Genomic DNA, 14257 nt, shown 5'->3' with positions numbered 1-14257 from the left:
GACTGAAGGGAAGGCCTGCCTAAAGAGCCAGATCTCAAGTTGGCTCTTAAAAACACCCAGCGAGGGTGCCAGGCAAATTTCCAATGGACGTTTATTCCAGAGTTGAGGGGCCACTGCCGAGAAGGCCGATTTTTTGGTTCTTTCTTTCCAGGCCTCCCTCGGCGTTAGGCCCCTCGGCCACCTTTCCTGGCTGTATTGAGTGATTCGAGTAGATCTAGGTGGGAGAAGGCATTCCGCTAGGTATCCAGGTCCTAAACCGTTTAGGGCTTTATATGTCAACATTAACACTTTGATATCAATGCAGAAACGAATGGGCAGCCAATGCAAGGCAGCCAGAGTGGGAGAAATATGCTGATGTCTTCTCATCCCACTGAGAAGTCTGGCCACCGCATTCTGCACCATCCGAAGCTTCCGCATCAATCTCAAAGGTAGTCCAGTGTAGAGTGCATTACAGTGGTCTAATCTCGAGATTAGATTAAGAGGTGGCAGGACAGTAAAGGCGGAGGAGAAAGAGAGGTTACTTACCTGTAACCATGGTTCTTCAAGTGGACCTCTGTGAATTCACACAATTGGGTTGAGACTGTGGCTGTGCAGGTCTTCTCAGAATATTCTAGAGCTTTTAAAAAGTAACAAAGTTGTGAGTTGCCCCTATAGCGCATGCTCCACCCGCCTCAACCCTCAGTTCCATTTATCCGCCACTGTAGTGTCATGACTATTAAGCCAGAATTCAGTGAAGGACAGTGGGGAGGTCAGGTGGGATGTGTGATTTCACAGAGGTCCACTTGAAGAACCATGGTTACAGGTAAGTAACCTCTCTTTCTTCTTTGTGGCCTCTGTGAATGCACGCGATTGGGTGACTAGCAAGCTGACTTACCAGATGGAGGGTGGTCACTGCAGAATAGAAGTCAACACTGCCCTTCCAAAACTGGCCTCCTTTTTAGCTCTCAGGTCAAGTCTGTAATGCGTCATGAAGGTGGATGCAGTAGGCCATGTAGCCGCTCTGCAGATGTCGGGTACATCAATACCACGTAACAGTGCTGTTGAAGTTGCCATAGCTCTAGTGGAATAGGCTCTCAAACCTTCTAGAGGAGTTTTACCAGAGAGATCATATGCCAGAGTTATAGTAGACACAATCCATCTAGAAATTGTTGATAGAGAAGCCGGAGAGCTCTTGTGTGGTCCATGGAAACACAGAAGTAATTTAGGAGAGGTTCAAAAGTCTTTAGTCCTAGTTGTATAATATGCTAGAGCGCGGTGTACATCAAGGGAGTGGAGCATCTGCTCTTCTGAAGAGGGTTTTGGAAACAGAGTTGGCAGTGTCAGAGGTTGATTTAAGTGAAAAGGTGAAATCACTTTGGGCAAAAAAGAAACATCCAGGTATAGGAGGACTTTGTCAGGGAAGAACTGCAGATAGGGAACATCCGCCCTAAGGGCAGCCAATTCACTTGCTCTTCTTGCTGAGGTGATGGACACCAGGAACAAGGTCTTAAATGACAATAACCGAACATCAGAGGTGACCATGGGTTCAAAGGGGGGACATGTGAAAGCGTGTAACACCAATTGGAGAGACCACTGTGGCAAGGGTGGTCTGACTGGTGGCCAAATACTGCAAAGACCTTTCAAAAAGGATTTAAGTGTGGGATGAGAAAACAAATGAGCAGAGTCCAAATCACAGGGTTGAAAGGAGACTATTGCTGAAATGTAGACTTTCAAGATGGAGAGAGCTAGTCCTAGATCAAACAAGTAACGTAAATAGATAAGGAGAGTACTGAGTGACACAGGTATTGGTTGTAGCCCTTTGGAATGGGCAAATTTCAGGAAATTGTTCCATTTGTAAGTATAGAGGACAGTGGTGGAAGGTTTCCTTGCTTCATCCAAGACTTCTTGAATTAAGGAAGAAGTTTTCATGCTGTTAGATGTAGGGAGTGTAGATCTGGGTGATGGATGCTGCCTGAGTCCTGAGTGAGAAGGTGAGAAAAACTGGCAATCTGAGAATGTCCAAGGCCATCGTTTTGAGAGTCGTGAACCATGGCTGACAAACCCAGTATGGTGCAATGAGAATGACATTGGCTTTCTCTTCTTGAATTTTTATCAAAGTTCTCTGAATAGGCAAAAAAAGGCAGCAGTCGTGACCATCTGAGAAGGGAAGTTTTCTGGAACACGACACGCACTGGCTAAAGGGTCCTGATGGGGATGTAAGCAGTAGGGATAGAGATAAGATCAGAACTCACAGTAGCGGTAGGCAGTCTGATTAAACAGTCTCAGTTGGTAACAAGAATTCCAAATTCAAAGGGATCGGGAATCAAGTCAGAGAAATAAGCCAAGTCCAGCAAGAGGAAGAATAGTCGAGGAAAATGGTCTGTGGGTCGAACGAGGCAGCAATCAATCAAGCAAAGCACAGGAAGTGAAAAAACAGTCCGGGTCGTAATGAAAGGATCAGTAAATCACAGAGCAAGAGGGGCAAGATGATAATCATAGTCAAAAACGGTCCAAGTCAAATCCAAAATAGAGAAAAAAGAAGTGTATGAATAGCTCTAACCGAGAAGTTCCTGACACCAAGGCGGTAAAATGAAACTGAGGACTGAGGCGGGCAGATCATGCGCTATAGAGAGAACTCACAACGTTGTTACTTTTTAAAAGCTCTAGAATATTCTGAGAAGACCTGCGCAGGCACAGTCTCAACCTAACTGTATGCATTCACAGAGGCCACAAAGAAGAAGGGTAGAATCAGAAGAACAAGATATACACAGGAATAGCATAATCAGCTATGAGCAACAACATTTGCAAACACCTGTATTCTGCAGCTGTGGGTGCTATGAGTCAGAATGGACCCTGGTTCCCCACTTGGCATGATGGATAAAAATAAATTACTTTTCTAGATCAAACTGATTAAAATTACAATTGAAATAATGATTTAAGTTTTTTCAAAATTTAAATTGTAAAAAAAATCAGGTTTTAAAAATTTAAATAGTGATTTAAATGAAATCCACCCTGCCACTGGGTACAGATCCCAGGTTCTGTTCCTGAAATCTCCAGTTTAACAGGGATCCTGATGCAGTTTGAAATCCTGGAGAGCTGCTCTGAGGCAACGTAATACTAGCCTAAAGAGAGGGAGATAATCTGACCTACACATAATGCAACACACCAAGTAGCCTGCAAAGCACCTGGAAAAATCTGGTCAGTGACACAAGTGATTTCATTAAAGGTAGTAAAGCCGGGGCTGGTGAAGTGTACCCCTCCAGATTTTGTTCAATTCCAATGTCCATTAGGTCTGGCTAACACAGCCGATGGTGAAGCATGATGACAGCCACAGCCTGACAGTATCTGGAGGGTCACTGTTTCCCACTCCCATAGCAGATACACCTCTTTGCAAAGTATTTTTTAAAAGTATTTGCAACTCAGATGTGCTCTACTAAAGCATATTCCTGGAAACTAGTAAGGAACGACACATCCCATGCCCCAGAACAGAAAGCAAAGGAAGCAGAAGAGGCACTATAAACATCCATCAGTGGCTCACACAAGAATCAAAAATATGAGGAAATGGTGTGTGTGCATCGGGGGGGGAGGGGGGAGATAGAATGCCAGTATTAAGACACATTCTGTATTACAACAGCAATGAAATTGCTGACTTTTTTATATGACTGTGTTCTTCCTAATTCCTCAAGGCACGCGAGGTGCAATGCTGACACTGTGAGGAAAAGAACCAGCATAGTAGAAAATTCAATAAGGTTTACCTGTAAATTATAATCCTGGAGAATTTTCACCAAGGAATCTCTCAAATTGGGAATCTCCATGCCTTCCTTAATGCGGTGGATAAGGAGAATAGGATCAACATGAGTCCCGATATTGTTCAACAAGCCAGTGATAAAAGCTGCAGAAACACAACGAGGGCATCAAAGACAACAGGCAAAAAAGTTCTGTGTTCTGTTTCCACAGCTGCCAGCTGGACATCTAAGGGAAGTCCACAAGCATGGAAGTCTCCTGCTCATGTCCTCTAGCAAACGATAGACAAAGACATGCTCCCAGCATGGAATGCTGAAGTGATATCTAAGGCAGACTCTGTCTAGAAAGAGGCACACATTACATAAAGATAAGTGAGAAATAAATAGGTATGCTGGCATGTTAAAGTTGAAGACATCTCCATGAAGCATTAGTTTTCTAATTTAAGTTCATGCAGAAAGTTCTGCCCAGCCCATCGCCGCATGATGCAAAATTTTCTATCCAAGAAGCTCAAAGATCACTCAGAACATCCAGAGACAGAAACACATGCTAGCATTTTACTGAACTTTTTATGTGTCCCAGCAGCTGTGGGATAATGACGCTTATGTTTTACACAGTCAGATACAGAGAAGTTATTTTTTCCTCTAAGTATGCTCTAGTACTTCAATAATTATATTGCAATTCAATGACAGTAATTACCCTCCAGTTCAATGTCTTGTACTGTGCAAGCTGGCATTCCTCCCAAATCAATCTGGCTATATTGTTTCTGCATTTCAGAGACATAAATGAAATTTCTTTTTTCTCATATTTAGCTGAAATGCCCCTCCTCCTTTCACACACTCATTCAGACACACACACACACACACACACACACAGAGAGAGAGAGAGAGAGAGAGAGAGAGAGAGAGAGAGAGAGAGAGAGAGAGAGAGAGGAATCTGTCATTGGGCTAGGAAATTCTCCGAGAAGGGTTTCTGGAAGGCAGGAAGGGTGTTTGTGAGTGTGGTGACGATGACAGATTTGAACCACTACATATAAATCACAGAAAGGCACATTTGCTTACGTGGTTTGTCAATGGAATATAGAATGAGGTCTTCCCAAAGTTCTGCATCATCCTGCTCCTTAGCAAATTCAATCGCTTTGTCAACATCATTTAATTCCTCCATGATCATTTTCAGGGCACTTCGACTATTGCCCATTCTGCCTGGAAAGGAAAAGTGAACAAATGAAAAGAAGCCAGTCCTTTGCTCCAGATGCAGGAAAACAACTCATCCTCAAAACATGTTCTCTTGCCTTCTAAACAACATGAGATGTTTGTCCAAATTAAAGGGATGTAGTGAATGAAGTGAATGCAGCTTGAATACGTACCAACAGTCGGAATAAAGTGAAAGTGTTACAAGCCAGGTGGTGCTTCATAATGATTTAGGCCTACAACTGTGGGCCACTGCTGATTTCAGTGGGAGGCAGCTTGTGACCCAAACAAGGGGAACATTTCATCCAAAGATTCTGTCATGGAGTGTACCCTTGCTTTAGGCAAAAGCCATCAGTGAAGAATTTTAAGGATGCTGGGGAGGGGTGAGTGAAAGACTAAGGTTGCTATGTTCCTCTATGAAAGTAAGTCCCAGTGAGAAAACACACAGGCTGAAATCCTGTGGCTTAATGTAAGTAAAATTGGAACTTTCGGTCCATTCCTTCCTGGTAAATAAAGAATCCCCAAAGTGTCTTAGGGCACACACCTGCACACCAAGCCCCCAAAAATCACAATCAGAAAGGACCAGACTGCAAGTTATGATATGGCTTACACTAAGCAACAGGATTTTGGCCAGTGGATTATGTTAAGACTACTCAAAAGCAGGATAACAGTAACTCAGGAACAGGATGTGCACGTAGGTTTACGATTACTGTGAAAATTTTTACACAGAACCACATATAAAAACAGGATCCTGGAAAAACCCTCCTCAGAAACACCTTTTTATCTTTCACAGCAGAAGGGGCATGCAAGGCATGCAGAAATATGGTTTTACTTATTTGTTTAAAGTACTTTTACCCTGCCTTTTTCCTTAAAAGGACCCAGTGTTGTGCCTGCTTATAACACTGAGCTCCTTTCAACTCCACAGATTTAATTTAGCTTGAACTTCAGCATTCTGCAAAAACAGCACTGAACTTTTAAACTGGGTTGACAGTCAGAGGTTGAAGTGTACATCAGTATAAGACTTAGGACTGTTTTATATTTTTTTTAAAATCTTACTTGACGTTTAGGATCAAGAAGGATATAAAAGTTCAGTTCCAGAATTATCATGTTCAGCACCACAGCTTTTAATAAAGCCAGATTAAAACAAGAAGACATCAAAATGTAGTTACTTACTCAGAAGATAAACTGTTTCTTCTACAAAGTTTCTTTGCTGGCAGATTTCAAGAGCCTTAAATTTCAACAAAAGGAGGTTAGTGTGACAGTGATTATCATAAACCAAACTCTTCCTGAGGAATGAGATGAACAACACAAGCCCATGTATGTTTACTGAACAGTGTTACTACATTTAATTGCATTGACTTCCTGTTACATGGGTACAGAACTACAGCCTAAAATAAAGTATATCATAAAAGTTCCTAGTAAACTCCTCATTAAGATGAATTGGTTTTGTAGCAAAAACGCACACGATTAAACAAATCCAGAACTAAAAATTTATACTAAATTGTTCACATACAGTGTTTGCGTATCACTTGAGTACACTTAGGACTCTATCCCATCTTGGTACTTTACAGTGAGCATGAATAGGATTGTATTGTTAATGTGTTAAATATGTGCATCATGCAAGTATCTTTAGCAGAGAGTAAGGATTATCCCAAGATCTCAGATGAGCACATACTAACTACAAAACTGGGTTTTTTCTTCAGGTATTGTCTTTCTAACTTGTACACCTTGCCACAAGGAAGTGCAGTAATGATATGCAATGAAGAGTTATTATTAACCCTAATGTTTGACCAGAAGGAAATGTATTTGGATAGTGAAAACTACATTTCTAGTTCATCAATGTGTCCAGGAATGGCCCTGTGGGAACCAACTAGAATATACATGAGGTACAAATTTCTGCCTGGGAGAGGACTGGATGTCCAAAAATTCTCCCATTTTAAAAAAGCCTCTAAACTATTTTTACTGAGCATTTTTGCATGGGAGGGAGATTCAAAGGCTAAAACTATTATTCGTGACTAATAATCTGCATACTAATTTCCATGTGCAGGAAATTTTTACCCAGAAAAGCATACACGTACAAAATCTCACACACACACACCCACATCTGCACTCTGCGGTGATACAATCATGAAAAACTAACCCTGGTGTTCTTTCTGCATGTCTGAATTAATCTTAACACTCTTAAACTAAGAGACAGCTCTAGATCAGAAGCATTTTTGACACCAGGATTATTTGCACAGGATTTTTGGTTTTAGTTTTAAGTGAGAGATATTGTCCAAAAGTGACATCAGCTTTTTTTTTCTTGTGTTTTATCCTGTTCTGCTATTGTCAACTATAGCTGGCTGGATAGCTCCATGAATTAGGTACTGGGCTGCTGAGCCAGAGGTAAGGGTATCAGTTCCCCCACTGTGCATCCCAGAAGAGCCAGCCTGTGTAGCCTTTGGCAAACTGCACAGTCCTGGGCTAACTCCAGAAGACGAGAATGGTAAATCATTTCTGAGTGCTCTCTACCTGGAAAGCTCTGGAAAGCTTTGTCTTGTTAGAATTAACTTGATGGCACATCATCATCACCCTCATCCTCATTGTAATTATATCTTTTTAAAATATGGAAAATACCTCCTTGATGAAAACTAGGCTATTAATTATATTTGATAAACACTGCTGAAAAATGAGGGGGGAAAACATGTCTGCAGCATTCTTCGGAGTCCAGGAATCACAGAAGAGACTGCAGTAAACCAGTGAAGTTCTCACATTTTCCAGAAGAGGGTAGCATTACTCAGAGAGTAGCCAGTACAAGTTGAAACTTGTCACAAATTTAAAAGCCACGGATGCTAACATTTTTATTATGATCAAAATGTCACAAAGTTGTATGCAAGTTCTTGAGGTCTCCACAGAAGCTACATAAAGAACAACCTATCCCAAGCCAAGGACATATTTTAAGATACTTTCCCCACCTTTTCTAAAGGGCAATGAGTGCTGTCTCTTAGAAATGGAAGCAGATTTGGCCGGTCATATTCAGCATAGAGGCTGATTTGTTTCTCATGATGCTTCTGTCCTTTGTGATGGTCTCTCTTGAACAGTTTATGCAAGTACTGCAAAAATCAGAAGAACAGAATCACAACAAAATCACATGCATTCTAGACTAATTTTAACAGAACTGGCCAGCTTTCAAATTATGTAATTATAAATATCATGTGAAGATAGTTATTACAACCCATACACACAGGTGTGTTAATTTAGGACCAAATTAGAGGCTTCAGGGGTAATACAGCCTTCTCAACCCCACGTCCTCTTCATGTGATTAATGAAGCAAATATAGGAGGGAAGAATTTCTGAGAAACATCAGGGGTGAGAAAGCAGTGCCTGTCTTTTCTCAACTGGGCCGTTCTTCTCCTTGGACATCGCCACCAAAGGCTAGGGTGACACATTTGCTGAGGCAATATCTTGTTTAGTGGTTAGGCCTAAATCACACAAGGTAGCCCAGACACTTAGATCTTATTCTTGAAAGGTGTTCAGGCGTGGATGTAACTGATGCTCCAAGGGGAGAGTATCTCAAAGTGAAGGAGGGAAAGGGGGGAAGCTGTCAAGAGTATTTCACTTTGCAACTCTGGTTTCTTGACATTTGTTGCTGACTCACAGGTATGCCCTGGAAAGAGAGTCAGAGGTGACCATACAATAACTGTAGAAGAAAGTAGTCTCTAAGATAGAGTTCCCCAACCTGGCAAACTCCCCCATGTTTTGAACTACAATTCCCATCAGCTGCAGCCAGCATGGCCCACGGACATGGATCCTGGGCTTTTTAGTCCTGTATACCAGTTCGGGGAAGGTGCTCTAAGGTGTTTTTAATTCTGTTCCTTTTAATATAGTGATGCGCCTTGAGTCCCCTTATCTGGAGAAAGATGGCATATAAATAAAACAAACTAATAAAATAAAATAAATAAGCTATGGTAGGCCTGAAACATTTGGAGATACATAATGGGATGAATGGGACCTCTCTTGTGAGCACAGATGGTGCCACAGCTACTTAGAGGGCAATCGGATCTTAAAAGCTTTAGTAGTGGCAAAGATCATTGCTCTCATTGTGATTTTCTTCTGAAGTAGGTAATGATTTAACCAGTGTTTTAAGTTTCTATTGCGGAAATATTCTATACAATGCAAAATTTGCTGTTGAAGGCAGAGACTTTTAGCTGCTGTCAAGTAAGGATATTTGTCAGGTGGCACTATGAAAATTCCTTTTGGGGATCAGCAAACCCCCTCACACCAATCAAGCCATCAAACTTACCACATGCTGCAGTTCAGGCCTTTCATCTAATTCTTCCACAACTTTATCAATCTAAAACAAACAAACAAACAAAGTAATTAAGAGGTTAAGACTAAACTGTTTCCATGGTCAATTTTTTGCTCATGCTACTTAGGAGGGGTAAGAAAAAACAACCCATCTTCAACAACAATCTAATAAAACAGTTACACTCACTGAGATTTTATCTTCATTGTCCAAAAGCATCTCCACTGCTTTCTAAAACAAAACAAACAACAAACAAATAAACAAACTGAAAAAGAACAGGTCTGTGAATTTTTTATGCAGTTACATGGGTTTACGTATTTTGACTGAACTCTCAGTCTGGTGGGGAAGAGCCACTGCAATGTAAGTCAGCAAAAATTCAGAAAAAAGAAAGCAACCAGTGTTGGTGGGATAAAGAGCTGCTGCTAGTTGAGTTGTATTCACCACGGTTGCAATCCACAGCACATGTGGGGTTTCTTTTGCCAGCTAAGACAAATAGGCCATTGTCAGTGCAAAATACCGCCCATGCTATTTGGCTGACAATGGGAGAATGTGCTGGTCCATAGTCTTTACCTATACAGGCACAGTTCACAGGTCCTCCTATGCTAGAGCAACTCTTAAAGATGAAAGCTATGAAAACACTTCTGCCTGTGTAACCTGCACTGAAAGAGATGGACATACTTCTGCATGTAGATTTCAAGCCCATTCAGATGATACTTCCCCTAAGGAGAAGGCTAACTTCTTGCCTCACTCATTACATTGCAGTGAGAAATATGGGTAAAGCAGAGAATACTACACCATGTGTATCGAGACAAGCATCCCCAAAATGGTAATCACAACAGGACTACAACTTGTGAAGCAGCAACTGGCTGCAGAAGCAAAAGCAGAACCCAATATTTTCCTACTCAGAATTTTCCCACACACTATGACAGTGGTTCCCAACCTCAGTCCCCAGCTGTTTTTCGACTACACGTCCCAAGAATCCTGGCCAGCCCAGCTAGTGGTGAAGGCTTTTGGGAACTCAAGGTTGAGAACCAGTAAATTATGAGATTTGGCTAGCTGGCGGTTTTACAGGGCATATTATCTTTACTTCCTTTAATGCACATTCATGCACATGGAGCTTCTCATACATAAATTAGCCAATAGCAAAGAGGGAACATGGGAAGAATAACTACAGTGCATGGATGGTGCACGTTATATTAAAATGGCATTCCTCCTTTAACTGGTACTTTGGCTTAACATGCTTCATATTTGTTTCTGGGTTTTTTTCAGCTATCAGTTTGAAGTAACTTATAGCTGGATTCTTTATTTTTCATATCTTGCTTTTTTAAAACAGAAGACACTTACATGAAGATTTACTGATATAACTTAAACATAATAGAAGTTATTTCTCCAGTGTTATATGACCAATCATAATTTTCATAAATTTTTATGTCCCTCTGCTGAAAGTCATTATAAAAAATATCTTATAACTATAACTAGTGCAACAATTTGGTTCTCCAAACTTTCATGCTGAAGAAGCTACCAAAAATATAAAGTTGAGCTGCTTAAATTATATTTTTCTCTCTGCTAAAATTCTTACAGACGAAAAAGTGTTAAAAATCCACTTGAAAGCCATCATACCTCTGAATCAAACTCCATTAGCAGAACAATTTTGTCTCTGATGGAGCTGAAAAGATTGTGTTTGTGGATCAGCTGGAAAACATCTTTATGTCTCAGTGTGAGGTAAATTTCAAGGGCCTTTCTGTAGCGTTGGTCATAGGTGTACCTGATAAAGAAGATCATATGTTATGAACAGACCTTTTGAAAAAGCCATCCTCCAGAATAGAAAACAGTGTTTCATTAAAAATTGAACACAAATAGTTTAACCATCCCAAAATCATTTAGAATAATGGAGAATACTTCTCACCTATATGTATTAGAAAAGCAATTGGATGCACTTTTTCATTCTGTAGCTTTCTTCCATATAGATCCCCAATGATCCATAACCCATCCACCCATTTTCTGATTAAGGAACTCTTCAAGGATAGAAAAAAAAACCTAGTAAAGGATGAGGGCAATTTAGAATATATGTACAGAGGCAACCTGGCACACTTGAGAGGACTTTCTTAATGTGTGAGGTAGCATAAAACTAAGAATAGCCTGACAGCCTATCAGAAAATGAACGTCCTGGGCTTTGGCCTGAGGACGCGAAGAAACATTTAAAAAGGCGGAAAAACACAGTGAAAAATATTAACAAAGACAGACCTTCATTAAAATGAGACCAGGCTGTCCCACCAATTTCCAAAACTGGAAATCAACGGTAGCCCTTTTCATTCCCTTGGAGAAGTAATGTGGACTAAAAATGTCTCATAGACATTTTAAACTTGACCAGATATATGCTCTGACCTATCAAAAAATTTACTTTAGAATTTATGTAGAGAGCAACACATAAACACAACACTTCGACTCTCGCCAAAAATTAAGAAATTATGAAATGTTATTATGTGGCAAACCTATCAGTCTGTGGTTTTCAATGAAGAATGATGGAAATTTGGAAAAGGAAATACCCAAACAGTGACATAACTGAACAACGATTAATGGGCCAGAGAAAGTTTATCATCTGGAGTAAAGTGTTTTCAAAACTGGAACTGCAAGAACTAGAAAAGGTGGCAAAATCAAAACAGAACAATGACCATAATAGGGAAATGGACGAAATTGTAATAACAACGGAAATGATTAAGAGGCAAATAGTTGTTTCTTATATTGAGCATTTGTTTCTGTTATAATAATAATAATAATAATAATAATAATAATAATAATAATAATAATAATAATAATAATAATAATAATAATAATAATAAAAAAATCAACAACAACTTCTGAAACTGTATATTTGTATAGCCCTCTGGTTTCTCCCCACCTCAGCCAGCTTTTGCATAACTGTCTCTTTTCAACAATCAGAGCCTGTGCAGCAAATTCACTCAAAGACTAATTGCTCCATAAAGACTGGGCCCAAGTATTATTCCTTTATATAACCTGTTGCCAGTATTTATGTCACAACTGAAATAGAGGGTGTACCCCTGCACTGCAGAATTTAGGGTCAAATCAAATGATGCGTGGTGATTTTGCATGGTGTATGTGTGTGTGTGTGTGAGTGCGTGTGTGTGACAGTAAGAGAGTCAGCAATAGCTGGGTGTTCATTAGGATCAGAGCTAGCTAGAGATGTAATTTAGAACTGTAATCACAATGACTGTAAAAAAAAGTGAGATTTTATTAGAGATTGTGTCAAAGCAAGTATCTATCATGGTATCCTCCTGAGGAGGCTCTCCAAGCTGGGAATTGGTGGCCTGGCGTTTGCCTGGCTCCGATCCTTCTTGGGGGATCATCCTCAGAGAGTCCAGGTTGGGGAAAGGGATTCAGCCCCGTGGAGCCTCAATTGTGGAGTTCCGCAGGGCTCAATTATCTCCCCAACGCTGTATGATGCCGCTGGGTGGGGTTATCAGGGGGTATGGGGCCTCGTGCCGTCAGTTTGCTAATGACACTCAGCTCTACATCTCCTTTTCTCCAACTACAGTGGATGCCGTTCTGTCCCTTCAGCGCTGTTTGGAGGCTGTACTGCAATAGATGCAGGAAAATGGGCCGAGGCTGAACCCGGACAGGACGGAGGTCCTGAGAGTGGGTGGACCCACCAGCGGCAATTTGGGAAACTCCCTCTCTTTAGGGGGAGTGACTCTCACCATGAAGAGTGAGGTTCGCAGTTTGGGGATACAACTGAATCCGGCGCTCACCAAGGAAACTCAGGTGGCTTCAGTGGTCCGCTCAACCTATTTCCATCTTTGGCAGATTGCCCAGCTGCGTTCCTATCTTGATGTTGGGGTGCTTACCACTCTGGTCCATGTGCTTGTAATCTCAAGATTAGACCACTGTAATGCGCTCTACGTGGGGCTACCTTTGAGATTGATGCGGAAGCTTCAAATGGTGCAGAATGCAGTGGCCAGACTACTTAGTGAGGTGAGGAAACATCAACATATCACTCCCACCCTGGCCGCCTTGCACTGGCTGTCCATTCGCTTCCGCATTGATTTCAAAGTTTTAATGATCACATACAAAGCACTAAACGGTTTAGGACCTCAAAACTTGGCGGAACACCTCCTCCCACTTAGATCTACTCGTATCACCCGTTCTAGCCGGGAGGGGCGACTGAGGAGCCTAACACCGAGGGAGGTCCAGAAAGAAAAAAGAAGAAACCGGGCCTTCTCAGCAGTGGCTCCCAGTCTTCCCTCTGAGATCCATTTGGCCCCTTCGCTGGGCATTTTCAAAAACCATCTTAAGACCTGGCTATTTAGACAGGCCTTCCCTCCGGGCACCACTTAATTTACCTTTTGTTTCTCCATCGTGAATGATGGCTAACTGCTGTAAATTGTTGTAAAATTGTTATAAATAAATAAATAAATAAATAAATAAATAAATAAATAAATAAATAAATAAATAAATAAATAAATAAATAAATAAATAAATAAATAAATAAATCTATATCTATACACGCAAAGAACAAAAGTGTTTTAAGTTATAAAGAAGAAAACAAAAGACTTATGAATGGAGAACTGACAGCTTGAAATACTGTTCAAGCAGTTAACCTCTGAGTTTTTTAAAATTCATCTCTGTGTTTTTTTAAACCTCTTATTATTTTATAGATAGCAATCATGAGATACTATATCCACATATACTGGTGGTTAGTGCAATGACACTTGGTTACTCGTAGTGTCATCAAAGTAAATAAAGCCGTGTTTCACCAAAACATTCCTATTTTCAGAGCTTAGAAAAGCAGTGTAAAAGAGAACAATGACTGCCTCGCTCAGTGACTGGGACAATGCACGAGTCCCTATGCAAATGTTTAAACAGCAACCCCAAATTTAGTACAGAAATTTAGAGGTGGTTGATGTTTGAGCAGAGGCACACACATGGAAAAGGTGTGGTGAGCACTTCATGATGTGTGTCCTTTGCAATAGTTTTCCTCTCTACATTCCTTGGGTCATTATATTCCTTCACATAAAATTACCTTCTACTTTCCCCACTCTGCCCA

General features: G+C 40.8%; 1 protein-coding gene across 2 annotated transcripts in view; it reads right to left on the bottom strand.

Annotated features, from left to right (window-relative positions):
- VPS41 (VPS41 subunit of HOPS complex) overlaps positions 1 to 14257 on the bottom strand; it is a 158584-nt gene that overhangs the window by 19047 nt on the left and 125280 nt on the right. For both annotated transcript variants that reach the window (XM_020788161.3, XM_020788162.3), the window contains 7 exons: positions 10816 to 10960; positions 9385 to 9426; positions 9193 to 9243; positions 7865 to 8002; positions 6084 to 6138; positions 4782 to 4922; positions 3735 to 3871 (listed from right to left, as the gene is read on the bottom strand). In XM_020788161.3, coding sequence (XP_020643820.2) covers positions 3735 to 3871; positions 4782 to 4922; positions 6084 to 6138; positions 7865 to 8002; positions 9193 to 9243; positions 9385 to 9426; positions 10816 to 10960 — 709 coding nt within the window. The remainder of the gene's footprint in view (positions 1 to 3734; positions 3872 to 4781; positions 4923 to 6083; positions 6139 to 7864; positions 8003 to 9192; positions 9244 to 9384; positions 9427 to 10815; positions 10961 to 14257) is intronic.

This window comes from Pogona vitticeps, chromosome 6 (assembly GCF_051106095.1).
Source record: "Pogona vitticeps strain Pit_001003342236 chromosome 6, PviZW2.1, whole genome shotgun sequence".
Classification (NCBI taxonomy): Eukaryota; Metazoa; Chordata; class Lepidosauria; order Squamata; family Agamidae; genus Pogona; species Pogona vitticeps.
The sequence above is the reverse complement of the archived record's forward strand: the minus strand, read 5'-3'. Positions and strand labels throughout refer to the sequence as shown.